General features: G+C 50.6%; 2 protein-coding genes across 4 annotated transcripts in view; both read left to right on the top strand.

Annotated features, from left to right (window-relative positions):
* Positions 1 to 3,067, top strand: part of TANGO6 (transport and golgi organization 6 homolog) — a 178,756-nt gene extending 175,689 nt beyond the window's left edge. Inside the window, exon 18 of the mRNA XM_061174498.1 lies at positions 2,334 to 3,067. Coding sequence (XP_061030481.1) covers positions 2,334 to 2,510 — 177 coding nt within the window. The 3' untranslated portion in view covers positions 2,511 to 3,067. The remainder of the gene's footprint in view (positions 1 to 2,333) is intronic.
* Positions 3,068 to 3,108: 41 nt separating this feature from the next.
* HAS3 (hyaluronan synthase 3) lies at positions 3,109 to 25,746 on the top strand. 3 transcript variants are annotated; one of them, XM_061174499.1, is made up of 4 exons: positions 3,109 to 3,186; positions 20,009 to 20,644; positions 23,885 to 23,986; positions 24,802 to 25,746. In XM_061174499.1, exons 1-4 carry the CDS (start codon positions 3,121 to 3,123, stop codon positions 25,723 to 25,725), a joined length of 1,728 nt encoding a protein of 575 aa, XP_061030482.1. In that variant the 5' UTR covers positions 3,109 to 3,120; the 3' UTR covers positions 25,726 to 25,746. The 3 variants fall into 3 exon arrangements, with proteins under 3 accessions (XP_061030482.1, XP_061030484.1, XP_061030483.1); XM_061174501.1 differs by lacking the exon at positions 3,109 to 3,186 and adding an exon at positions 4,908 to 4,978; XM_061174500.1 differs by lacking the exon at positions 3,109 to 3,186 and adding an exon at positions 16,845 to 16,879.
* Positions 25,747 to 27,120: the final 1,374 nt, after the last annotated feature.

Genomic DNA, 27,120 nt, shown 5'->3' with positions numbered 1-27,120 from the left:
CAGGAAGATCCCACATGCCGCAGAGCAACTGGGCCTGTGCGCCACAACTACTGAGCCTGCGCTCTAGAGCCTGCAAGCCACAACTACTGAGCCCACGTGCCACAACTACTGAAGCCCACATGCGTAGAGCCCATGCTGCGCAACAAGAGAAGCCACTGCAATGAGAAGCCCGTGCACCGCAATGAAGGGTAGCCCCCGCTCGCCACAACTAGAGAAAGCCCACACGCAGCAACGAAGACCCAACGCAGCCAAAAATAAATAAATAAATTTATTTTAAAAAACCCTATCAGTGAGTGGCAAGTGAAAACAAGCTCAAGGCTCCCACTGATTCTGTGTTATGGTGAGTTGTATAATTATTTCATTATATATTACAATGTAATAATAATAGAAATAAAGTGCACAATAAATGTAATGCACTTGAGTCATCCCCAAACCATCCCACCCGACCCGTGGAAAAATTGTCTTCCACGAAACCAGTCCCTGGTGTCAAAAAGGTTGGGGACCACTGGTGTAGCATATAATCCTGTGCTTTAAAAAAGGGAAGGGAAGTGGCGCAGTGGTTAAGAATCCGCCTGCCAATGCAGGGGACACGGGTTCAAGCCCTGGTCCGGGAAGATCCCACATGCCACAGAGCAACTAGGCCCGTGCGCCACAACTACTGAGCCTGCGCTCTAGAGCCCGTGAGCCACAACTGCTGAGCCCATCTGCCACAACTGCTGAAACCCAAGTGCCTAGAGCCTGTGCTCCATAACAAGAGAAGCCACCGCAATGAGAAGCCCACGCACCACAACGAAGAGTAGCCCCTGCTCGCTGCAACTAGAGAAAGCCTGCACGTAGCAACGAAGACCCAACGCAGCCAAAAATAAATAAAGTAAATAAATTTTTTAAAAGAAAAGGGGGAAAGGGGAAAATGGCACATGCATATATATATGCTTGTAAATACCTAGAATATTTCTCAAAATTAAGAATGATATCCTCTGAGAAGGGGAAGTAGGAGTCTGGGGTAGAAGAGAGACTTATTATTATTATTATTATTTTTTTAAAGTCTTTATTGAATTTGTTACAATACTGCTTCTGTTTTATGTTTTGGTTTTTTGGCCGCGAGGCCCAACCAGGGATCGAACCCGCACCCTCTGCATTGGAAGGCGAAATCTTAACCACTGGACCGCCAGGGAAGTCCCTAGACTTATTTTTTTAATATGTACTTTTTTGTACTGTATTACCTTTTCAGTAAAACTAAACAAGAACACAAGCTCTGAATGTTTAAAAACTGGCTCTACCCCTTTTTTAGCAGAGTAACCTTGCGAGGTTACTTAACCCTCTAATCCTGTTTCTTCATCTGTAAAGTGGGGCTGATAACTTTCCTTTCTGTATATGACTGGCATAAAAATCAGATAATATATGGAAAATACCTAGTGCAGTACCTGACCCCCAAAATAGTAACTTTTGAGGCAAAGAGCCCTCAACCAGAAGTAACTTTGAAAGTGGCTGCAGACAAGACATGTGACCCCCTGTGACCTGGAGTCTTCAGTCCCTCGTTTGACTAAATGATCCCTAAGGCCCCTTACTCTGAGTTTCCCTGTTCTTCTGCTAGAAGAACCCATTTCCTGCTAGAAGTTCTGGCTCCCAAGCCAGGAGGACTTGGGACAAAATTAGAAGCTCCTGGGAGTAGGTGCTCTGGCACCCTCCCAATTCCATATCAGACCATCAGATCAGAGTATTGGATGTGAAAAATGGGTGTGACTGTGTCTATGGAGTCCTCTCTTGCTTCCCATTGCAGAGTTGGAGTTGAAAAAAAATTATAGTGACTGAGGGAACGACACGGACATGAAACAATGGTGGAAAAATTTTAAAGTAGTGGCAAGGAAAAGCATGATTGCTGAAGAAATAGCCTCCTGCGTTTCATAAGATAGGTGCCTGTTCTGTGGGTGTCACAGAGGGCTTTGTGGGAGCTAGAGAGGAGAATGCTGGTAAACATGCTCTAGGAGCAGCCGCATCTGGGCAGTACTGCCTACCTATGGTCCTGAGGTCTGTGCCATGCCTTGGAACTGAAGGGAGGGGTCTGGGATCACTTGGGTCTGGGGCTAAAAGGGAGCAGCAGCCACCAAGGCCAGTGTAGTGAGGGGTCAGGAGTGCATGAGAAGCCCAAAAGGAAGCCCACCTCAGTACAGCTGCCCCACTTGATCTCCAACCTGAGAGGGCCATGCGTTATCTTCTTAAAGGAGCCTGTGGGTTTCCTCACAGAACTCCTCAGACAGGAGAAGGCAGTTAGGTCATTCTGAGAAATGTTGGCACAGTAGACAGATGGCCATGACTCTGTCTCTCTCATCCAGGTGCTGAGGGACGTCCTCAAGGATCTCTACCACCTGCTGAAGCACGTGGTACGTTTGGAGCCGGATGACGTGGCCAAGCTCCATGCCCAGCTGGCCCTGGAAGAGCTGGATGAGATAATGAGAAACTTCCTGTTCCCACCACAGAAGCTGGAGAAAAAGATCACGGTCCTGCCATAGACCAACCTCAAAGGACATGGAGGAGGCAGAGGGACCAAGCAGCTAGAGCAGTGCCCAAGCCTTCAAGCAGGTGGCCCCACTGCCCCTTTGGTGCTGGCAATATGGCTGCCCCTGGAGGTGGCTTTATGTCTCTGGTCATGTGTGTCTTCAGGCTGACCTTCCTAAAGCATCTATTTAGCCATCCTGCATCCAGCCTGAAGTGTGTGCCGATAAAAGACAAAAAGATTACAGATCTCATTAATCTGCACATTTTTCACTGTCCTGTAGCATTTAGAGAAGGATGTCTACCTGATGGCAGTATATTTTTAACACAACCGGTGGAATTTGATTAATTGACCATTCTCTTGCGACTTGAGTAGAAGAGGTTGGCCCACCCATATGTCACATGTCTTGATATTCTTTCATGGTGAGATTGTCCCTCTTGTAATGAGGAGCAGCCAGAGCTTGTCATCCTTGGATGCTCAAGAGGCATTTCAGGGTACAGAGATGCAATTGTAGGTAGGGAGGGAAAGGAAATTGTTATCAAAACGTGCAAAACTGGAATAAAACTATCTTGGCTGGAAAGAATAACAGGTCTGAATCTGGTCTTCTGCTTTTGAGATGGAAAGCTATGGCGCTGAGGATTTGGATCTCCAGAAAAGAGAATCAAGCTGGTTGCGTCTTCCAGAGAAGAAAGGTAAGTGCTGTGTTTGCCCTCGCAGGCCATTTTCTTTCACTCCCGCTGCTACTGTTAGCACAGAGTTGCCCTGATTATAGGAGAAAAGAGCCACAAACATCTCAGATGAGAGAGTTTATATCCCACCTTCAGTCTTCTGCTCCTTGAGAAAGAGGAATGCTTAGACAATGTGTTCGTACTAAATGCCTGTTGGAAAGTGCATTGTGTATTGGTGACCTGATGCCAGGTTTACTGAAGTCATTTCACACGTAGCACTCTAGACGTCTTTTTATCTATTTATATATTTTGGCTACTGAATTTTGATTGCAGCTAAAAGAGAAGACAAAAAGGACATACTGGATGATTGCTTCAGACAACCCCTCCCAGTCGTCAACCTTGGTGAGGCTAACCCAGAGTCCTTAACCAGTCCTCAGCTCTGCAGGGCTGAATTTTATCACAGGGTCCTATCCCCACTCTCTGGTGCCCAGGCCCAGCAGAACCAAAACACAATTTCCCAAAACTCTCAGGTGACTGAAGGACTGTCTACAAGCAGGCCCACTTGCCAGTTAACATCAGGCTATTTTCTTCTGGCCAGATTACAGATGCATCCTTAGCTTAGAACCTTTGTGGTGAGCATCCCTTTAAAGAGGCCAGCTCACAGACAGCTATGGCCCACAGGTTAGCCTAGAGAGCAGTGAACAAAGGCAGTCAGGTGTTTTCAAGGAATATTTCCATTCAGCTAGGGTAGCTGGATTATTCCATTCTCCAAATCAAGGATGTCTAGAAAATCAGGATTGGGCTTTCAAATCAGAGAAGAATATCCTTTGGACCAGCTGGATATACACTAAAAGTTTTTATTTCTTGGCCTTCCTCTAACTAAACCTCATAAAACCCACTTAAGATAATCAGATTAGGTATGTTAGATGGTTGGTTTAACTTACTTTATTTGCATTAAATGTATTTCAGTTCTGAGGACATATCCTGATTGATCAACTTGATTAGACTGAGAAACTCTGTAGTCTAAACACCTAGTCTAGGGAGTGCCTCACAAAGCATTCTGGTCCCCTTATCTCCATTTATAAATTGCCTCTTAATTTGAATTATTTGGCAACTGGCTAAAAGCATCTGTTCTTTATTGATTTTGATGGATTCAGTTTCAGAGAGTGACCTTTTCTGTCCTTGTTACCAAACTCAAGGGGAGGATACCTTAATGTAACCCTTCTAAACACCAGATATGACCAAAATATTAAAAATTACCAAATTGTAAAATAATCTCCCATGTTATATATATAGATATATCGATATCTATATCTATATATGTCTCCATCCTTGAGAAAGAGCATGAGAATTGAGAGCTTTACGATAATAAAAACGCAAAACTTAAAAAAAAGAAAAAGGCACAGAACTCCAGGGGCAGATGGCAGGAGCAATAGTGCCACTTTCCTGCACAGTCCCGTGAGGTGTGTCTGGTTGTGTGTGACGGGCGCCTCTGCCCGTCTCGTCTCCCTCTGAGGCCACCTTCTCCTGCTGCTCCTCCAGTCTCCTCCCTGTGTCTCTGCCACAGAAGCTCTCCTGGCCTCGCACCTCCAGTCCCCTCCACTGCGTAGCAGTCTGTCCCACGCCCCCCTGTATCACTCATTGGTCTTTTACTTGCCCCCCTTCCCTTCCCTGCTTCTTCCTCCTCTTCTAGGCCACTGGCACATCTCCCTTGGTCTCCAGAGGATGGCACTGTGGCAAGAGACAGGCAGGGGCCCAAAGCTGTGGCTGCAGCCAAACCCCAGGCTCTCTGCCCAAGTGTCGACTGGTTGATCAGGTTAGACTTACTGGACATTCTGGAGAGTTTCCCTCTCTGCTGTTTTGTCCTTCCTCCTTGGCACAAACTTACCCTTCTACACACTTTCTGTTATTTAATCAAAAATCTCTTAACTTGCACTTTGCTCCTTATCATCTCTCCAAACACATACTTTTCCATATTTTCATATTCTTCTTTCTTCACCTCTCTTCTCCATTCCTTCACTTTCCTATGGCTCTGCCGACCCATCCATGTTTAAGGGCTGACCAGGGACCAGGAGGGTAGGAAAGCGAATCACAGACAACGACGACAACAATTTGTTGAGCACCTACTATGTGCCAGACGCTGCACCAGGTGCGGAGAACACTGCAGTGAACAAAATGCTTACCTTCAGGGGAAGCTTACGTTGTAGCAGGAGGAGACAGGCAACAAGTAAGATAAAGAATAAAGCAGGCTATCAAATGGTGATAAATGCTCTAGGGAAAAATCAAGTCGGGAAGGAGAGGTGAGGAGTGGATGGGGTGAGAGCTGTGAGTTCGGGTAAGTTGTCCAGAGAAGCCCTCACTGAGAAGTTGAAGTTTGAGTAAGGATCAGAAGGAGGTGAGGGAGCGGCCACGAAGGTACTTGTGGGAAGAGCGGTCCAGGCAGAGGGAGTGGCAAGTGCCAGGGCCCGGAGGTGAGAGAGGAGGGGCAGTGCTGCTGAGCGCGGTGAGCGGGCAGGAAGTGGAGCGGAGGGGGTGCAGGGGGCGACGTGCCAAGCAATGTGGAGCCTGTGGACCGCTCTGAGTGAGGGGGCAGCCACAGACCTGTTTCCACCTGAAGCCCCTTCAGCTTGTTTTTGGAAAGTGCTTTGAGGCCAAGATGATAAAAGCTATAAAATGGGAAATATATTGAGCCAGAAGGAGTTCACATCCAACCACAGTTTTTTCTCAGTTTGGAAGCGGTGAGCCCCATCCCCTTTCACCAGCCCCTTCTTTGGCAGCAGCCATTTCCCCTCGTTGGCCCCGGAAGAAAGAGGACAGCAGACGGGTTGGTCTGGCCTCCGTCCCTGCTCTGCTCCATCCCTTTGTCTGTGAGGCTGTGAGTGAAGGGAGCCTTGCCTGCCACCTGCAGTGGAGGGATGGCCAAGACACGTGAAAGTTGATCAGTTGGTTGGGGGATGATTCACCTGACCTGTACAAAACCAGATTGGCTTCTGGAGTCTCTTTGCACAGAAATCCAAAAGCTCAGCTGGAATTTCAGTGGCAAGGGAGAGAGTCAAAACGGGAGCTGAGTTCCAGGGTGGGCTGTGGGAGGCAAGCCACTCTGCCCTGACCACGACGGGGGCATGGGGGGTGGTCTTCTTCCACTGCCTCCTGGACAGCAGCAGGCGTGACCTCTAAGGGCTCTGCTGTGTCCTCCAGCGAGTTCTGCAGCCACAGAGCTTCTGCAGTCACACGCGGCAGCCTCCCTGCAGTGCGCGGCACCTCACTTCCACTCACCATTCTACTCGGAGCTGACTGGCCACTTGGGGGTTGGGGAGTTGTCTTCTTAGAACACCGGCTGCTGCACTCTTCCCTGTTGGCGGGGCTCAGGGCTGTGCTCAGCGTACCCCGTGCCTGCCAGCAGGTGTAGAGGCAACACAGACCTGCACCATCAGCCCTGGAAGGGGCTGCACCCACTTATTTGAAGGGTCATCCCTGTTGTCCCTCCCCAGTGTTCTTCATGCTGACTCAAGTAGGTCCGTACTCCCAGGAGGCTCAGGTATTACCTGCCCCCACCCCCATGACACTCTGCAGTCCCTGGGGGCATAGAGTAGCAAGATCAGTTACTCTGTGTTTCCTTTAGTTTGGAAGGTCGTTTTTTACCCATGAACTTGTATGATACAACAACATCGTGGAACAGAGAGGCAAACTATTGTTATTCCCTTTTGGTGGAATTTGGCCCAAGTCTCCTGGGGGGCTTGAGGCAGACTCTTTTGAACATCTCTTGAATCCTATGGAGCCTCTCCCCCCAAAATTAGTATAGCAGCAAAGCCCTTTCAACTAGAGCACAGTTTGGGAAGCACTCCGGAGCTCATATACACACAGGAGCCCCGGCATGTGGGTCGCACGAAGCAGTCATTGGAACTCCGCTGACACGAGCTGAGGGATGCCGACCCTGTGCTGGCCCCCTGCCCTCAGAGTGCTGAGGAGGGGCAGAGCCCTCAGGTACAAATGCCCTGGCTGCGTGCGTGTGTGTGTGTGCGCGCACACGCGCGCAGATTATATGTTTTATGAATTATAACAAACTTAAAGTATATGTAACAAAGAAGAATTCGCACAATCTCACCTCCACTCCTACCCCAAGGTTACCACTGACCAGCAGTTGGGTGTATATCCCTCCAGATCTTTCCTTCCTTTCATCCTTTTCCCGAACGAACAGGAATATACATTACTGCTTTCAAAAACAAAAATGGGATTGTCACCATAAAGAGTGTCCCATAGATTTTTTTCTTAGTCACATACCTTGGAGACACTCAGTACTTACAGCCCCCTCTCCCCTGTGATGTGGCGTGTCTTCCATTGTATAGATGAGCCACAGCTGGTTTAAGCATTTGCCTCTTGATGGTCAGTTGAATTATTTCTAAGTTCCAATGATTCTTCAGTGATTCTCAAGCATAACTCTTTGCATACTGAAGTGTTTCTCTAGGATAAGTCCTAAGAGATTGGAAGGCTGGATCCAGAAGATACGAACATTTTCAGTGTTCCTTCCAGCAACACGCTTGTGCCGATCTACGTTCCTCCATCCTCAGCTGACACTGCTTTAATAGCCATGCAGTGCAGGTTCAGTCACCACAGCAAAGTGTTAACACCATTCTCTAAATAATTCAGGCCCAGGAAATCTTCAGGGGATGGAGTTTTCTGTGTATCAAAACCACCGGTAGGGGCACAATACCACTTTGCAAGTATGCTCACCGGCAGCCAAAGTCCAGCTACGAGTACTCGTCCTGGAGAGAAATCCTGAGCTCCAGCAGGTGTATTCAAAAGAGCTCTGACTAGGCTCTCAGCTCTGAGACTCCGTCCTGAGTGTTAGGGTATGCCTTCTCATGGGGTTTGAGGTGTCCCCAGGATAATGACCACGGTTCCCACACCAGACTCAGGACATCGGGTCTGACGGCCCCTTAAAGTATCAGGTTCATCCTGTAAAACCCAGGATGAATGATTGCTGTAGCTCTACATCACTGTACATCATAATCAGTTAACACTATAAAGAGCTTATTGTGCTCTTCTGTACACTTGACATATATTAATCCACTAAATCCTCACACTGGGCCCATGAGGTAGGTATTATTATTTTTATTAATTAATTAATTAATTTATTTATTTATTTTTGGCTGCGTTGGGTCTTCGTTGCTGCACGCGGGCTTTCTCTAGTTGCGTCGAGCGGGGGCTACTCTTTGTTGCAGTGAGCGGGCTTCTCATTGTGGTGGCTTCTCTTGTTGCAGAGCACGGGCTCTAGAGCGAAGGCTCAGTAGTTGTAGCTCACAGGCTTACTTGCTCCGAGGCATTGTAGGATCTTCCTGGACCAGGGCTCAAACCTGTGTTCCCTGCACTGGCAGGCAGATTCTTAACCACTGTGCCACCAGGGAAGTCCCGAGGTAGGTATTATTATTATCCCTGTTTTACAGATGGGAAAACTGAGGCACACAAGAGGCTAATTACTTGCTCTAGATTACGTAGTTAGTGAGAAGTAGCCAAACCAGTATTTGGACCCAGGCAGTCTGGCTCCCAAGGCTGAGCTTTTAGCCACTGTGCTTTGCCACCCAATAGACACTATATTTCCAAGTGGTAAAAAACTGTTAATATAAGTGAGGATAAAGACAGTGGTTCCCTGCTTGTTCAGATGGACCATGTATGTCAAGATAAACCTCAGCCCTGATCCCCTCCAGATAGTGTCCATGTACATCAAAACCTAGCCTCAAACACCAGAACTTGTTATAAATCTTGTTTTTGACCTTGTAGTTTGCCCAGCAGCCGGAGATGATATTTGCTAAAGCCCCCCCAGCCCACCTGCTGCTGTACTTTGGCAGCTTTTGTAAATTGCTCATTGAAAGGCCTATTCTTCTTTCTGGGGGTGGCTAAGGTAGTAGACCCTTGAAGCTGCCGCGTCGTGTGTGGGAACATAGAAAATATAGTAAGTCTTCCCATGAACTCCAGTCAGAGCCCAGAAATGTCTCCTTTGAAGGTTTGTTGTTTTTTGTTTGTTTTACCCTTTTACCTCCTGTAAGCAGGGTTTCGGTTCTCAGATTTTGGTATCTCAGAATGATAACAATGGATCGTTTTAATGCTTGTGTATGTATTTCTCACATATATACATTGATAGCTCTATTCCATACCATTCCTTCAGAGAAAAAAATGAGACTGGAATTAATGGCCGTATTTTGCGGAAGGGAAAAATAAGGTCCAGAGAGATAAGTTCTTGCAGATGGGAAGAGAAAAAGGGAGAAGCGAGTGAGTGCACTAGAGCAGAGAAACTTCTGACTTTATTTGCTAGTTCTTATAGGAACCAGTTAGCCAGCACCTAACTCCATCTCAGAGATGCAGGGGGGCTGAGGGTGAGAGTTGTTGGTATTACGAGAGGAGGGCAGTTTGCGGGGCAGCTTCAGAGCTGCAGGAGCACCCTCTCTGCTGGGGAACTAGGAAGAGCTACTGGGCATTTAAGTGGTTTATTAAATGATGTAAAATTTAATCTTCACTGTCTGCTTTAAGAGCTAAAACCTGCTCAGAACAGTGCCTGGGTGGGGTACATTCACACACCCCTTTATTAGACCACACACCACTTTCCAAACTTCAAAACCTATGGTGACCATGTTAATCTTAGGGAAGGGCCAACCTGAAATTAGGCTGTCTTTACTAAAAGAATGGTGGTGCTGATGCTTCAAAGAGCTGGGCCTGGGGTGAGTCCCCCTGCCACTTTCCAAAGAAACTGTATCAGTGCTGTTCAGAGTGCAAAGAACAAGGCTCCAGCATCAGCCATGTGGGTGTTTCTCTGTGGCCAAGGCCAGGACCATGTGAGAGAGAGTCGTGGAGACTCCATGCCCCAAAAGAGAGCAGCCCAGATCCACTACCCTAACCCATCTTCTAGGTAGGAAAAGCCCTCAGTGTGCAGAAGTCCTGTCCTTTGTAAAACAAAAACTAATCCTAGTTGTTTTTGGCAACTCTCTCCTCCATGGCTTTCCCCCAGTTCTTCTGGAAAAAGCAGGCAGCACCTTTGCCAACAAAAAGACTATATCAACCCAATGCCAGGTAGATTCGGAGATCTGGGGAGTGACGTGCCCAGCTGGTCCTGTCTGCCCGCCTCTGTTTCTCCTTGGCTCTCCCTCCTAATTTCCACCTCAAATCAGCGTCTTATCTCCTTTTTCTTTTTTTTCCTTCTGGCTTAATAGCTCATTGGTTCATTGTTAAGTTTTTAAGGTCACTTAATTCAAACAAGTGTGGCAGGCATGGTGCTGGAGGAAAATGGATAGATACTTGTATGCTCTGGAGCTCACCTCTGGGACTGGCTGGCTGTCTGCTGTCCTCCCAGTGCCAGAAATGCACTTGCAAACCCAGCTGAGGAGAATCCTCAGGATGTGTTCTCACTGCTGGATGTGTAATAGAATCTCCTAGGGAATTAAATAAAAAATTCAAGCCTGGGGCTCACCCCCAGTGATTGTGACTAAATCGATCTGGGATAGGGTCCAGGCATTAGTGTTTTTCAAAAAGCTCCCCAGGTTTTAAAAGTCTAATGTGCAGCAGCCAGACGTGAGAACCACTACATCAGCTTATCTGGTGAGAAAAGAGGAGAGAGAGAGAGAGAGAGAGAGTGTGTGTGTGTGTTAGGGGGGGTGTCCTAACAAAAAGAATCTGAGAGTGGGACATATTTTGGGGGGTCTCTCCCCACGAAGGAGCTGATGGGAACTGCCTCTACCCTCAGCTCTTCTCTAATTGCTTTTTTGGAGGATCCAGCTTCAGACCTCCTCTGTGACAGTGACTAACAGTGTCTTTAATCAAGAAAAAGGACATGAAGCAGAAGCGCCAGCACATTTAAGAACTGTGGTTGATGTTATTGTAACGAAGCCAAATGAATTTGGAACAAGGTTACCTTAAGTGGCTTTGTTCTTCTCCTGCTGATCCTGCAACTGGGGCTGTGGGCTGGGATTGCATCCCGCTAAAGTCCGGGAAAGTGAGTGTGCGCTTGTGTAATGAGCAAGTATGCGTGTGTCCTTTCTGTGTATGGTATGTTACGTGCACGTGTGGGTGTGGACGTACCCACTGGTACTGGCATGGGGGTAGGTTTACAGCACCCAGAGGAGACAGCCTCTCCTCGGGCAGGAGTGCAATGCTGTTGACATCATCATTCTTGGAAATACTTTTTTTCAGGAAAAGCATCCTTTCAGGGTACTACTAGAGCCCACATTTAGTGCACCTGCCTCCCTTCCCCAGGATCACCGCGACCCTGGACGAGGGGCTGAGTGGGGCTGACACCAGCTGGGCCGTGCCAGGCAAGTCGGTGCCCTGGCTCTGGGCTGTGTTGCCAGGAGGAAGGAAGAAGGAGTCTTTTTATAATTCACTCAGAGTTGCTGGATGAGCAGGCACAGCTCTACATACTCCCCTCTTCCCTGCAAAAATTTTCTCAAAGGAACAGTGGGAGGGATTTAAATAAAGCAAAGTACTGGAATTTTGGCTACCACTAATCCTATATCCTGGCCCTCCCAACTTTCCTGCTTTCTCAGTAGACTGAGGTTGCCAGACTTTTTCACATGAGCCCATGTATGATATGGGCTGTATCCCACCCAGCGCTAGTTGAGAAGGAAATTCTGTGAATTTACAATTCATATCATTTTAAAATAATCTTTTTATTACAAGACTATTATACTTATTTATAGAATGTTTGGAGAATACAGAGAAAAGGGCAAAGAGAAAAAATTCATTGTTCTACCATCCAAACAAACCTGATCTTAATATCTGGGTGAATTTCTCTCCTGCCCTTTAATTCATAGGATTCAAAAGAAAACAACAACATAAATGTAGTCATTCATACATGACAATTTTTGTATCCTGCCTTTTTTACTTAGCATTGCATTATAAGCATTTTTGCCTATTCCTACATTCTCTTCCCGAACATTACATTATATTTAGTAGCTGCACAATATTCTGCCAAGAAGGTAGGTTATGGTTTAAAATCGCCTTCTGGATTTCTTTCTGCATTCACCTGGGGGAGGGAGAGGAAGGAAAGATGGCCAGGAAGAGCTTTTCCTGTTGAGGATTTCAAGAAAACATCTCCAGGTCTGGCTTGACACTTGGTTATCGTTCTGTGTGCCCTTCTAATCCTGACCTTCAAGCCAGCATAAAAGAACCTAGCCCCTTAGTAGGAGCTGGCAGCTCTGCCTCCAGCAGAGCAGAGGCCCTTTAATTTGAAATGAAAATGACTCTTCTATCCAAGGAGAGAGACTGGAGTTAAAATCTGACCATTGTAACTGCAGGACAGAAAAGTCCTTAAGCCTGCTTCTTCAAACGTAGCACCTAGAAATGGTACTGATTACAGAGTACTTGTCGGTAAGAGGGAAGAGTTATGAAAGGGTAACTTTGTTTGGTAGTAGCTGCCTTGCCGCTGTCAAGGCACACACTTTCCACTTGGAATTATGTATGAACGAGTGTGGTAGATTAGGCTGCCTTGAGGAGGAGGCCTGTGTGGTCAGCTGGGGGGCATAACCAGCTACTCTCTGGGGGCCCATTTAAATTCACCTCCATTACCTTCAAGAGGTTTTGATTGTGGTCAGCCCAGAGGAAGTGGATGGGATGAAGCCTGGAGGGGTTGGGGGAGACCTGGTGGCTTGGCTGCCATCCCCCATTCTGCTTGGCTTCGCTAGAGGCTGTGGGCTGGATGCCTGGGTGGAGCACTAAAGCGTGAGGTCAGAGGGGGAGGGGGCAGCCTGTGGAGCTAGAACATCCCTCCGCCCCTCCCCCGCCCAGTCATTCACTAGGCTACCAGCGGAGCAAAGCGACTCCTGGTTACTGGCTGGCAGGGTTGTCCCACAGCTTCAAGCACGAGTGATGACAAGAGGGATCGAATGGCAGGCTCCTATTGGCACAAAGGTATTTGAGTATTTCATGGGTTTGGATTTGAAAATTAGTTGAAAGGTGAAATATATGTTTGTGGTACTGTCAGCTTCAGTCATCTCAAACTCTCCAGAGCTTTGAGAATGGCCCCCTCCACCCTCCGAACTGTAGAAGTCTCTTTTCCTTGATTATTCCTCCACCTGTACTCTCACTTGTGCCCAAGATAGTTGGCACTGCCTGCCCTCACCTCCACTTCCTGAGGGCAGCACCAACAATTCTCACAGCTGCCCTTTCTCACCCCTTTTTTGTGGTTTATCTGCCTCCTAACAGGTCTCCTACCCCATTCCTAGTCCTTACCCCAAAACACCACTGGCTCAGCCATCCCCAAACAATACTTTTAACCTCTTAGTACCTTGCTCTGACATCTTCAGTATTCTCTGTTACCTACTGGATAAAATCCAAACTCCTTATTCAGTCATCCAAGGCCTTCCAGAATCCATCCCTAGCTTCCTTCTTCTCTGCAGCTAGACCTTATCAGGCACTTTCTACAGAGCAGGCACCGTTGCAACTTCTTCAGTGTAAATTTCTTGTTTCATCCAGACCTCTCTTTGCTGGCCTTCAAACACACCTCACCCATTCCTCTACCTACTCTTGTTCGTAAGCTTTGTTTCCTGTCTAGAATGCTCTTGTCTCTCTACACAGTCAGCTCAAGTCCTCCATGAAACTCTGCCCAGCCCATACCAGCTCACAGAGATCTCTTTCCCAAAATCTTCAAACTCTTGCAGTTGGATTCTCTCATCAACATTTAATTATAAACTTTCTTGTACGGTGACTTAATTTTTCAAGTGTATTTGTCTTCAAAACGGATAACCATCTAGATGGCAGGGACCAGCCTGAGACTTCGCAGTGCCAAAGCATCCTTCTCTGCTCAGAGCAGGTCTTCAGTGTTTGGTAAATGAATGTTGAAATGCCGCACGAATCTTCTGCTACAGAGCTGAATAGGAGGTTTACCCTCTGGAACCTGTGTAAAAGCCAATTCAGCAACCTCTGAATTCACATTTTTAAGTAATTGGGTATGGGATTAGTCCTATTTCTAAATCCCCAGTGGTAAGCAGAGATAAACGTGAGCTTTATTGTATCAGCCCCTTAAGGATTCCCCTACCCATCTCCCCCTGAAGAGATGAATGCAAATAGGACACGGCAAAGTGGATGTTAATTACAGGCAAATCCTGCCGGGCCACAAAGGTAAAGGCTCTCCAAGCTGCCTGATAACACCAGGTTGCTGGCCCTGCAGACCAGAAAAAGAATTTGCTCCCCGGGGGAAGCCATTTAGGGGGCCAAGGCAATTGATATGGGCAGACTGTTTACTGTTCTCATAATGTTGCATCTGGACCTGCTGTTCATTTCGGAGGTTTTAACTGACTGGTGAGGTTGTGCTGTACCAGCGCACCCCCTATAAACCTCCCTGGAACCAGCTGAGTGAGACAGGCACTAAGCCTGTGGGACAGATTTGGGGCCTTAGAAATTAACTAGGCATGAGATGATCCTGGAGCAGCCCCAGGAAACTTGAACCCAAGAAGTCATGTTGCTGTGTTGCTGAGGGCAGACGGGACCTTTCCAAACTGGCTGCTCCGTTCCTTGAGCGTCTAAACAGGTCGCTTGCAAGCAGCCAGTTGGTTGGATCTGACTCACAGACACATCTGGCCTGGCCTGTGGAGTGTTTTTTAACGTTTGAATTAGTAGCTAACACTTCAATATGAGGAGATTTCACATAAAAATCTGGATTTCTGGCTTCTCAACAGAGCACCTGGCCACGCTGGGCCCTCCCTCTCAAAGGGACATCTCCTTTAAATGGGACCTTGGCTCCGCACCAGGCCGATGCACTCATTTTTGTTGCCGCCCAGCCCCTGCTTGTTTTCCCTGTTCTAAAATTTTGCAGATGGCAAATTTGGGTGGGAGGTAGAATCAGATAGCTCCTCTAGTCTCTGGCAACTCCAGGCTCTGTGATGCCCCTGGATGTAGAGGCGGTGGCCTAGAGCTCAAGGAGTCTGTAATGCAATTGAGAAGGCATTTTTCATGAACACTGATCTCTGAACTTCCTGTCACCAAGTGTCACATCCTGGAGGGATAGGCATGTAGAATCCATAGCATCGGCAAGCAGATGCCATTCTCTGGTTGAAGTTGGCTGCAGTTAACCTTTACTGAGCACTTACTCTCAGTCAGTCGCTTCAGTCCTTGTGACAACCCTGTCAAGTAGATACTCAATCCCATTTCTGGGATGAAGACACTGAGGTTAGTGCCACACGGCTAGTGGCAGAACTGACTCCAGAGTCCTCCTCTTAACCAAGGGCTTCTCTCTCCACCTGTGCATTGTTTGCTCTTATTAGGGGCCATCTGAGGTTCAAAACACATTCCCATTGTGAATACTAGTTTTAAAAAGCACACAAAGAATGTTTAAACCATGTAGCATATTAGTGATGACTTTCTCAAGCAAAAGCCAGAAATGATTTGGTTTATGTAACACAAGATGCGGGGGGGTGGAGTAGGTGTGCCAGGGGTCTGCTTGCCTGGGGGACTGAGGGGTGAGCTCTGTGGCCCAGAGTGAGTCAGGGTGAGCCCCTAAGACTTCTGAGAGGAGCAGCTTACAGATTGCAACTCAGGTTCCTATAAATTTGTTGCAGCTTGGAAAAAGTGATGGAAATTGTCCCAGGTGTATCTGGAAGATATGTAAATTCATTTTTTACTAGTCTTCAATTATAATACCTCCAAGATTTTCTGAGATTTAGAAACCCAGCGTGTTCAGCTGGTTCTAAACTAACTTCCTCTGCTAAGAACTCCCCACCTCCCCCCAACCCCATGCGACCTCACCTCACCCAAGTCTAGCACCAGCTTTTGGGAGCTTGGAAACCTCTGGCGATGAGATCAGTTGGGAATTCAGGAGGTCATGGATGTCGGAAATAAAGGTGTAAAAAGGAGAGGAGAGTTGGTTTTGGCTTTAGGACACCGGAACTTCCAAGGTTCTTGGAAAACCATTGCAGCTTTTGAAAATGCGTTTAAAGTCATCAGCGCCCCACTGCGGGATTCAAAGCTAAGCTTGTCACAATTTCACAACTGTTAACACCTTTGACCAGTCTTTTTGTATTTAACAAGTATTCTGCGCCTTTTTTTTTTTTTTTTTTTTTTGCCTGCAGGAAGGTTCTGGGGTCTGGGCTTTAGGGAGTACCCTATACAGCGCACAGTCCCTTCGCGTGCAGCAGTCGAGGGATTTCTACCCGCTCGCCCGCTTTGCAGAGGAGGGGCAACTGAGAGTCACAATTTTGGAAGCCCTTATGGGTTATACTGGTTAACTACGCTTCAGGTTCTAGGTTGAGCACAATGACCACCTCCCCCTGGGCAGTTAGTTGGTCCCGGAACGAGCGCGGAGGAGCTCGGCTTTCGGCGCCGGTTGGGAAACCCAGTTTCGGAGGGTGCGGAGACTCTTGAGTCTTTGCGAACTGGAGTAGCCGCGTGCACTCGGGACCCTGCGTCCCACCGCCCGCCGGCCGCGTGGGGCTACCTCCGGCCGAGCTGGGAAGGAGGTGCTACCTCGCGGCCCTCGGGGGAGCCCTCCCACTCTCCTCAACTTTCCCGGCCCCAGGGCCGGAGGAGGGCGCCTCTCCCGGCGGGGACGCGCTCGGTACTTAAAGGCGGCTCGGCGGGGCCGGAGCTCTTCAGTCGGAGCGCGCGGTGGCGGCGGCGCACGGTGGAGCGAGGCGCGGCGGCGCACGGTGGAGCGAGGCGCGGCGGCGAGGAGCGGGAGGAGGGGCATGGAGCCGCCGCGGGCCTGCTGAGCACCGGAGCGCGGGCAGCCGGCGGCACGGTGAGCGCAGGCCCGGCCGGCCGGCCGGCTGCCTCGGAGGGGCGGGCTTCGCGGGGTACCCGGGCGCGCCGGGCTCCAGGGGTGCCTCTTGCTGAGCCCCGCGGACCCCGCCGGCTCCCAGGGCCGTGCGGGCGCGGCGTCCAGCGCTGGGAGGCGGGCTGAGGGCTGCGGCATCTCCAAGCTTCCCGGCTCCCGTTCCTGCAGCCCCCTCCCCGCTGACCCCTCCTCCCTTTCTTCCTCCATCCTCCTCCAGCCTCTCCTCCCTTCCTCCCTTGTGGCTCCTGTTTTGTGAATGGATTGGGAGGCGGGCGACGGTGAGGGGCACGAGGCTGGCTGGAGTCTCTCCCTGCCCCAGGCCCGCCCAGGGGTTCGCACCTGTCCAGGCACCGAGATGCTCGGCGCCCGGGTTTCTGCGGGTCAGCCGGGCCACGGCCGCACGTACCCGCGGCCTGGGCTCCCCTTCCCTTGCGGGCTCGGAGGGGCCGGCAGGGCGGCCAGGCGCAAAGGAAAGAGACCCTACCCCGCGCGCAAGTTTCCACCCCGACGCGTGTGGGCCCCGCAGCAGGGCGCACCTGTCAGCTGGAAAGGCTGCACACTGGGCAGCCCCGCAAAGTGTCGGGAGTAGATTGGCGGCGTGCATCCTTGTCTGGGTTTTTTTTCTTTCCCTCATCTCTGGGGGTGGGGGGAGGGCTTAGGGAGCGCCCCCAACCTCTTGCCCTTGAAGCCCGGTGCGCGTTAGCCTACCGGGGCCGAGCTCTCGTGGATCCCTTCCGAGCGAAGGGTATGGGGGGCAAGAGGCTCCCTCCGCCGGCTTGGGGGTGACACGGCCCCCTGTCTGGGCAGGGCCACCTGAGGCAGAGCCCCGCACCAGCGCCTGATTGCACGTGGGGTCTCCAGCTGCGGGACCTTCTTGGGTCCTGTGTGGCGTAGGGGTGCCGAGGTAATGTCTCCACTTCCTGAGCAGGGGAGGAGGGTGTCCCGCCTGGGAAAGGAGGGGGCCGGCGACACCGGGGACGCCGTCTTTGTCTGCAGGCACACTTTGCCAAGGTAGCTGGGGCCCCCGAGGAGATGAGTGAGGCCTGGGTCCACTGATTCCTTGGGTTTTCCGTTCCTTCCAGGCTGGGTCTTGGGAAACCCGCACGTGGGTGTGGCCGGCACCGCCTTCGCCAGAAGGCGAGGCTCTGGCGTGGGCGAGAAGCCTGGCCAGTGCCTTCCTGGCTGCGTTAACCTGGTGGGCACCGCCTGCGGCACTGCACCGAGGCGGGGCGCCAGCGCCCGGCAGGTCGCTGGGTTGGCCTTGGCGCCCCCTGCCCTTTCCCAGAGCGCAGGCGGGCAGTAGTGTCCGCAGCGCCCCCATGGCATGTGAGCTCTAGAGGGGGGCGGGGGCGTTCCTGGGCGGTGGATGCAGGGCCTAGGGACCCCTGGGCCGCAAGCGCGTGCGACGGCCGCGGGCTGGGGGGGCGGGGGAGAGAAGGAAGGACGGGAGTCCTGCAGAGGAAGTACGCGGCAGGCTCCCCGGGACGGCGGGGCAGAGCGCCCGGAGGCCGCGCTTCCCGGAGAGGCGAGGCTGCCAACAGCACTTTCCGGACCGAAGCTGCTGGAATGCTGAGGCCTGAGTCTCCGGCTGATTGAGGCACTAACTGCGTGTTCCTCACCCCTCCTATGTGAGAGGTGGCAGGGGAACAGACCCCCGGCAAGAAAGTGTGTTTGTGTTGAGTTGGGGGTCAGGAGTTGGGTTTAGTGAGACTTAGACTTGGAGCAAGCTTGGAAGTGAGACCTCATTGTCTGCAAAGGGTGGGTGGTGGTGGTGGAGGAAACAGGATTCTCCAGATCAGGCAGGTGGCAAGGAGGGGAGATGGGGAGAAGGCCTCAGAATGGAGGGCAGGGAGCTGGCCTCATCAGCCTTCTCCCATCCCCATCCACCTCCCCACTTGGGTAGTCTTTCAGGGCTACTAATCAGTAAAATGATTTACCTGAGACCTATGGAGCAAGAAACCATTGGAACCCCTCCTGGGGAGGATGCTAAGTCCCAGAGAATTTGGGCAAGGTCAGGCAGCCAGGAGGTAGTAGAGCTGTGTCTCAAGCACAAGACTTCTGGTTCCGAGTGCTAGGCTCTTTTCATTAAAAAAGCTATTTCCAATTGGGCAGATGCTAGAAGCCCTGACTTAGTTGCAAACAAAACCTGGCAGCATTTTCAGGAGTGGCAGGGCAGGGGGACGTGGACAGAGATTCCATGTGGGCGCTAGGACCAAGTAGATGGGGCTTCCCAGGCAGCCACCCCTCCCAGGCTGCTGCAGTGGTGGCTGCAGTTCCCTCTGGTGCCCCAGTGCTGGGCTTCCAGGAGGGCCGTCCACACCCCAGCGCTCATTTCCTCCTCTTTACCTTGTCTGCTTTTCCTGATTGCTTTCCCTTTCTTTCCTGCCTCTCAAATAAATGAGAAAAAGGTGAGAAACAGAGAACATAGGGAAACTTTCTCTTACCGATTTAGCTGTTTTGAGAAAGGGAGGCTGTTTCCTTCTTTTTTTCCTCTGGCATCTCTGTTTCCTATCTTTTCCTTCCCCACTTTCTTCATGGGCCTCATTGGTGTAATCCCCTAGTGGGTATAGGCCAGGTAGAGGCTGCCTACCTGCCCCTGCCCCCCCCCTCCTCCCTCTTCCTGGCCCCTCAGGTGCTCAAAGCTTCCTCTGGCCTCAGGCTCACCCCTACTGAAGCTTGCCTATGAGAGCTTTGGGTCAGGCAGATCCCAGTTCTGCCACCAGCTAGGTATCACACAGCTCTCTCTGGCTTTGGTTGTCTAACAATAATAAATGCTACTTTAAGTGCTTTACATATGTAACCCATTTAATCCTCAAAGATGCTAGGAAGTTAGTGCTGCAACCCACATTTTACAGATGAATTAACTAAGGGGTAGAACACAGTCACACAGATAGTGTCAGAGCTGGGATTTGAACCCCAGTAGTCTGGCTTCTGAGTCTACAGACAGTCTTAGTCATGCTCAATAAATGGTAATTGTTTTTATTAGTGGGTCATTTTCCTGGTTCTGGGCCAGGCCCAGAGAAAATGCCCCCACTGCCATTGACCAGGGATGCTGCCTCCGCCTGACACACATCTCCCACCTTCTCCCACCAGATGCCGGTGCAGCTGACAACAGCCCTGCGTGTGGTGGGCACCAGCCTGTTTGCCCTGGCAGTGCTGGGTGGCATCCTGGCAGCTTATGTGACAGGCTACCAGTTCATCCACACAGAAAAACACTACCTGTCCTTCGGGCTGTACGGTGCCATCCTGGGTCTGCACCTGCTCATCCAGAGCCTGTTTGCCTTCCTGGAGCACCGGCGCATGCGGCGGGCAGGCCGGCCACTGAAGCTGCCCTCCCCGCTGCGGCGCTCTGTGGCGCTCTGCATCGCTGCATACCAGGAGGACCCCGACTACTTGCGCAAGTGCCTGCGCTCAGCCCAGCGCATCGCCTTCCCCGACCTCAAGGTGGTCATGGTGGTGGATGGCAATCGCCAGGAGGATGCCTACATGCTGGACATCTTCCATGAGGTGCTAGGTGGCACCGAGCAAGCCGGCTTCTTTGTGTGGCGCAGCAACTTCCATGAGGCGGGTGAGGGCGAGACGGAGGCCAGCCTTCAGGAGGGCATGGACCGCGTGCGCAACGTGGTGCGGGCCAGCACCTTCTCATGCATCATGCAGAAGTGGGGAGGCAAGCGAGAGGTCATGTACACGGCCTTCAAGGCCCTTGGTGATTCAGTGGACTACATCCAGGTAAGTGTGCCTCCCTAGGTGTGTGTGGACATGTGGATGTGTCCAGCCAGGCAGGCATACTCTCCTGGGGACTTTTAGGTCCAGTCTAGGTCCTTTGTGTTGTGCACATTCCTCCTCTGCACTTAAGAAGGCAGTAGGCACCATGGTCCTCAACAGCAGTCCTGGGGTCAAAAAGACCTGGGGGGGAATCCTGGTTCTGCTGTTACTTAGCTCTGTGACTCTGGGCAGGTCTATGGATTGGTATCCCAATAATAGCAAACAAGTGTAAAGTGTATAGCATTTACTTTATACCAGACAACTGTTGTAGGCACTTCATACATTTTAGTTCTTTTAATCCTCATAATACTCCTAGGAGATAGGTACTATTATTATTTCCACTTACAGAAACTGAGCCTGAAGCACAGAGAGGCTAAGTAACTTGCCTAATGTCACATGGCAGTAAGGTGCAGAGCCAGGATTTGAGCCCTGGCAGTCTGTCCTTGTCCTCTGTGCAATACTGCCTCGATATTGGCAACATGGGGATGAGCCTCTTCATAAAGAAGTGTGGGGAAGAGCAAAAAAAAAAACATGCTCCAAAGCACTCAAATAGTTTTAGTTATGGGCTAAAAAGTCCAACTCTTTCAGGTGTCAAGTTCTTATCTGTGAGGTGGAGGGACACGTGCGAATCATCCCCCAGCCCGATTCTGCAGCCATCTTGGCAGGGCCAGGACCCTGAACAGACCCTGCCTAGCTTCCAGCCAAAGCAGGCATTGACACCAGCCTGGAAATTTTATTATGTTGACAAGGTTAACATTGCTCCAATTTTCTTTTTCTTTTTTTAATTAATTTTACTTTTGGCTGTGTTGGGTCTTCATTGTGGTGCACGGGCTTCTCATTGCGGTGGCTTCTCTTGTTGAGGAGCGTGGGCTCTAGGTGCGCGGCTTCAGTTATTGTGGCAGTCAGGCTCAGTAGTTGTGGCTCACGGGCTCTAGAGCGCAGGCTCAGTAGTTGTGGCACACAGGCTTAGTTGCTCCGCGGCATGTGGGATCTTCCCGGACCAGGCTCGAACCCACGTCCCCTGCATTGGCAGGTGGACTCTTAACCACTGCACCACCAGGGAAGTCCCCTGCTCCAATTTTCAAATAACAGAAGCTAGAGAAAACTGATGAAAGGTCATGCATTTCAGTACCAAGTAGAAACTGACACCCAGGACCCCAGATTTCTGGTCCAGCATCCACTGTCCACTCCTCTGTTCCTGCCCTTCTCTATCGCTTGAATGGATAGCGGCTGCTGCAGTAGCCCACCTACGTGCCAGCAGTCTTGCTGACAGCATGTTGCGTACTCCAATATTCAAATTTTCTATACTGTACCCACCTAAAATTAGCTTGCCACAGATTTTTTGTTTTTGGCTGTTTAGAAAGTTGCAGTGAGAGTTGGCATATTTGTCTTTTTCTGTCTTCCTAGGCCCAAGGACCTCCTCAGCCTTGGAGAGGGAGGGATGTGAGACAGTTCTTGATTCTGCAGTTCACCTAGGGTCAAGGGGCCTCTGAGACTTGCCTGGGGACTCAGAAGATTTAGAAAAAGCCCTTGAGCCGTGGCACATGCTCAAGCCTCGTGACTCTGTCATCTACTCCCTTGAAGCACAGGATCCCCCCAAACCTGCTCTACCACACCTCCTCCTTTCCTCTGTGCTCTGGTGGATCAGCAGATAGGCTCATGCACCTGAGCCAGCCTTTCTCTTGACGGCTCTGGGCTCACTGCCTGGGGCAGCCCTGGGCGCCAGTCATTGAACACTCTGGGTTTCTGCCTGTCTTCATGAGCCCTGCTGAAGGTGTCTTCCCCTCTTCGGGAGATAACCCTGCTCCAGCCAGTGGGGAAACTCAGGCAGCCAAGAGCTCTATCTTTCCTAACCTTGCTCAGCTGGAAAGACCTCCCTGGGGTGAGGGAAGCCAAGCAGCGTGAGGAATGAGATAGGGTCATGGCAGGAAGTAGTCTTGAGACCAGCAGCCCTGGGAAGCTTGGCCTATAAGCTGAGGGGGCTCTGGGAGTCTGGCCTGAGGCTCCCTGGGGCCTTCCCAGTCTGGGCCAGGATTGTAAGGATGTGTCATTGTGCAGGTAGGAGGGAGTGGCTGTGATGACTCTGCCTGGTTCCCCCTCTGCCTTCTGCTGCTTGTCTATGGCCACTGAGTCTTCCAACGTGGAGAGAGAAAGCATAGGGTTGGAGTGTAGAGGGCAGCCCACTTCCTGAAGGCTAATGGGCTCTCAGCAACTTTAGTAAAAGGATTTTAGGCTTTTGCAGAACAGGGTTTGGGCTTATCTGTGGATACTGTTCTTTGCTCTGTCAGGGGTCAGGAAACCAATTCCTCTACTCAGTGGTTATCTGGGCTTTCTGTATCATCTAAATTTACTAGAAAACAGAGGAGTCAGCTACCAGGGTAAGTGTTCGTAGCCCAGGTTCAACTAATAACAATAACAGGCCACCTGTTAGAAATAAACCAGGAGTCTCCCTAGGGAAGGCGGGCAGGTGGGCAGGATTTGATCCAGGTCCTGATTGGAGGTAGCTGGTGCCAGCTTCCAGGCCCATCCAGAGTAGAATCTACGTGAGAGCAGCCCTTGGCCGTGCTGTGCTCTGATCTGGGAGACTTGGCCAACAGAACACAGAAGGCCTGGCAGCCTCATTAGAGGTCCTGTGACTGGGCTAAATACACCCTCCACTTAGGCTGGTTGTCTAACAGGCCAGAGGCTGAAAACAGGGAAGACCCTGTTCTTAATAATCCTATGAGCAAGCTTTGGGCAGTAGCCTCTGGCAGGAGCCATTTCTTGGCCTTCTGAGAAATGTCTGCTGGCCCTGGTCTAGCCACAATGCTTGTCATCTGATTTCAATGACTTTTTGAAGAAAAAATATTATTTTGAAGAGAAATAATATTTTGAGAAATATTTTAAGACCACTTCTGAGGAGCCTGGCTCTGTAAGGGGCTAAAGATTTGTCCAGTGCTAAGCATTTCTCCCTTTCTGGGCCCAGCACTGAAAGTCTCCCGGAGATCTCTCTCTCGGTCTAGTGGCTATCAAGCCTGGTACCTGAACTTGTTTTCTTACTTTCCTTTGTTATTCATTTCACCCCTTCTATTTGGCATAGATTTCTCTGCTAGTGGCTTGAAGTGTATCATGTGAAAGGGGGTTATGTCCGTGTGTGTGTGTGTGTGTGTGTGTGTGTGTGTAGACCTGAGGTCAAAATGGACTGACAGTGCATTCCCTCTGCAGGTGTGTGACTCTGACACTGTGCTGGATCCAGCCTGCACCATTGAAATGCTTCGAGTCCTGGAGGAGGACCCCCAAGTAGGAGGAGTCGGGGGAGATGTCCAAGTAAGAAGTAACCAAGGATTACTGGGGGAGGGGGGGGTCTGGATTCTTTCTGCTTCTTAATCTAATTGGATATGCTTGGGAAATGGGCATCTTGACTTCCTAGTGTTTTGGAGGGGTGTTTCCTCTTTGACAGTTTTCAATGGTATCAAAGGGCTCATCTGCTACCCAACCCCTTTCCTGTTCTTTTAAGTGGGGAGAAATCACTTAACAGGTATATAGAGAGCCTATGCTGCTGGGAGGGGCACAGTGTTCTGAGGCCATCCATCCTGGAGGGGGCTTCCATTATGGCCAATGGTGCAGCAAGCAACTCCGAAGTTAGACGCCTGAGAAACCCTTGCTCTTAGGGACGTTGCACTGAAGAGCTCCGGGCAGTATGGTACAAATAAAGGGTCAGATCTTCTTCCAAGGGTACTGCTGGCAACATACCATGTCTTCCCAAGCTTTCCAACTGCAGAAAGGGTCAGGATGGGTGGCTGGGGTGTCTGCTTCTTTCTCAAGCCTTTCTCTTGGCCATGACCACAGGCTGCCTCCTGAGATTGAAGGTGGCTTTGACTGCTAGAGCAACTTCATTGGGACAGTCAGTGCAGATGACACAGAGGAGAGGTGGGGCTGGTGCTGGGGAGAGTGACTGGGTGTGGTCGCCTCCTCTGAGCCTCTGGTTTCCCAGCTCTGGCTGGGCGAGGACTCAACGGCCAGGAACTAGAGCAATGGGCTCCAGAACTTGGGGTGTAGGGAGGCCTCGTGGTCTCTGGTGTCTGTCTCCTGGGGCTCATGTCCTCAGGCAAGGAGGCCCAGCATCTCTGGTTCCCTTGCAGATCCTCAACAAATACGATTCATGGATCTCCTTCCTGAGCAGTGTGCGGTACTGGATGGCCTTCAACGTGGAGCGGGCTTGCCAGTCCTACTTTGGCTGTGTGCAGTGCATTAGCGGGCCCTTGGGCATGTACCGTAACAGCCTCCTTCAGCAATTCTTGGAGGACTGGTACCATCAGAAGTTCCTAGGCAGCAAGTGCAGCTTTGGGGATGACCGGCACCTCACCAACCGAGTCCTGAGTCTCGGCTACAGGACTAAGTATACAGCTCGCTCTAAATGCCTCACAGAGACCCCCACCAAGTACCTCCGGTGGCTTAACCAGCAGACCCGCTGGAGCAAGTCTTACTTCCGCGAGTGGCTCTACAACTCTCTGTGGTTCCACAAGCACCACCTCTGGATGACCTACGAATCAGTGGTCACGGGTTTCTTCCCCTTCTTCCTTATCGCCACGGTCATACAGCTTTTCTACCGTGGCCGCATCTGGAACATTCTTCTCTTCCTGCTGACAGTGCAGCTGGTGGGCATTATCAAGGCTACATACGCCTGCTTCCTTCGGGGCAACGCAGAGATGATCTTCATGTCACTCTACTCCCTTCTCTATATGTCCAGCCTCCTGCCAGCCAAGATCTTTGCCATTGCTACCATCAACAAGTCTGGCTGGGGTACCTCTGGTCGAAAAACCATTGTGGTGAACTTCATTGGCCTCATCCCTGTGTCCATCTGGGTGGCAGTCCTCCTTGGGGGGCTGGCCTACACAGCTTACTGCCAGGATCTGTTCAGTGAGACGGAGCTAGCCTTCCTTGTCTCTGGGGCCATCCTGTACGGCTGCTACTGGGTGGCCCTCCTCATGTTGTATCTGGCCATCATTGCCCGGCGATGCGGGAAGAAGCCAGAGCAGTATAGCTTAGCTTTTGCTGAGGTGTGACGTAGCCCTCAAGCAGAGCGGGAAAAGTGCAATGGGTAAGGGAGGGAAGGGGAATGGAGAAGATGGGGTGGGAGGGAGGAGGGAGTGCTGTTTTAGTTTTTTAATGGTCCAAAGGACAAATGTGAAGTGCAAAGAATTGTGACTGTAGTACGGCCTGGGCCAGCTCTGCTTAGAGGCAAGTCCAGCTCAGGGTGATGGAGGAGGCATGTATGTTTTCAGGCTGCCTGTCTGCTTGCCTCTGTGCACACGGTGGCCTCTGGGCAAGATTCCACTTCCTCCCCTGAGATCCAGAGGGAACTCAGAAGTGTGCTAAACCAAACAATAAGTTCCATTCAGTGGCAGCTTCTGATGGGTGAGTAAGCAAGGAGGGCCCGTGGGAAGCGGTTCTCTTAGCCCACCTGAACAAAATCAGAGGTGGTGGGAGAATTTCTGAGAGATCTGGGCCAGCTAGTAACGTGTCCCCGCCTCGATCTAGTTATCAATGCAATAAGATTGTGCCTGAAATACAAGGCCCAGAAGCCTGATCTTTGGGCATCAGAAAACAGGGTCCAGGAATGGTGCTTTCTTATGTGAAGTACTGCATTCCACATCTCAACATCCCAAGGATGAGCCAAACTAGCAGGGAGTTAGCACTGGACTGCTTTTAAGTGTGAAGTGTGTGTGTGTATATATATGTTAAAAAGGAAAGTTTGCCAGGAGGAACAAACGGTGGTGGTGGTGCTAAAGGCCATAGCTCAAGGCTCTATGGAGGCCTTGAGCTGAATGTATTCTACCTGGAAATTGCCCAGATATCTAGATTGTCTTGTCTGTGATCTCTGCTGAGGAGGTAAAATGTTTTCGTCATTTACCAGGAAGATTAAACCCCAACATGCTCAGAAAGGAAGTGAGGGCTTGGGTATTTCAACCTGTACACTCCTGAATTCCGCTCTCAAATTCAGCTCCAACTGAGTCTAAGACAGCCTCCTCACTTCGCTTCGCTTCACTTCACAGTGATAGTCACCTGTTCCACCCTCCTCCTCATCGGGTAAGTTTTTCAAGGTGGCGAGTGACACAGAGCCTGGACTCTTCACAGGCCCCTCTGCAACAGGCAAGCCTGCCCTCAGCACGTGGGGAAAAACTATGAGGAGCCTCTGACCACACTGGCTACAGTCTTGGAACTGCCTGGACAGATTCCTTGGCAGCCGAGCAGTACCCATGACGTTCAGGCTACGGTTGCTGACAATCACCTCTAATGGAAAGCTTTTCAGCGTTCCCTAAGGGAACCCTCAATCCAAGCTGGTCATCGTTGAGACTGTCCATTCTCCTCAGTGGCTTCTCCAGGGAATTATTACAGCCAAGTTGTGGATACTCACTACTGCATTTGCTTGCTTCTGTCCAGAAACCAAACTAGGAGAT

Source organism: Eubalaena glacialis, chromosome 18 (genome assembly GCF_028564815.1).
Source record: "Eubalaena glacialis isolate mEubGla1 chromosome 18, mEubGla1.1.hap2.+ XY, whole genome shotgun sequence".
NCBI classification, from domain to species: domain Eukaryota; kingdom Metazoa; phylum Chordata; class Mammalia; order Artiodactyla; family Balaenidae; genus Eubalaena; species Eubalaena glacialis.
The sequence above is the reverse complement of the archived record's forward strand: the minus strand, read 5'-3'. Positions and strand labels throughout refer to the sequence as shown.

What these genes read in the sequence shown, in the direction of transcription:
- HAS3 (XM_061174499.1), top strand. Translation starts at nt 3,121, where the DNA reads ATGGCGCTGAGGATTTGGATCTCCAGAAAAGAGAATCAAGCTGGTTGC. An exon ending in GCGTCTTCCAGAGAAGAAAG is followed by an intron (nt 3,187 to 20,008) that starts GTAAGTGCTGTG and finishes TTCTCCCACCAG; the next exon opens with ATGCCGGTGCAGCTGACAAC. An exon ending in ATTCAGTGGACTACATCCAG is followed by an intron (nt 20,645 to 23,884) that starts GTAAGTGTGCCT and finishes TTCCCTCTGCAG; the next exon opens with GTGTGTGACTCTGACACTGT.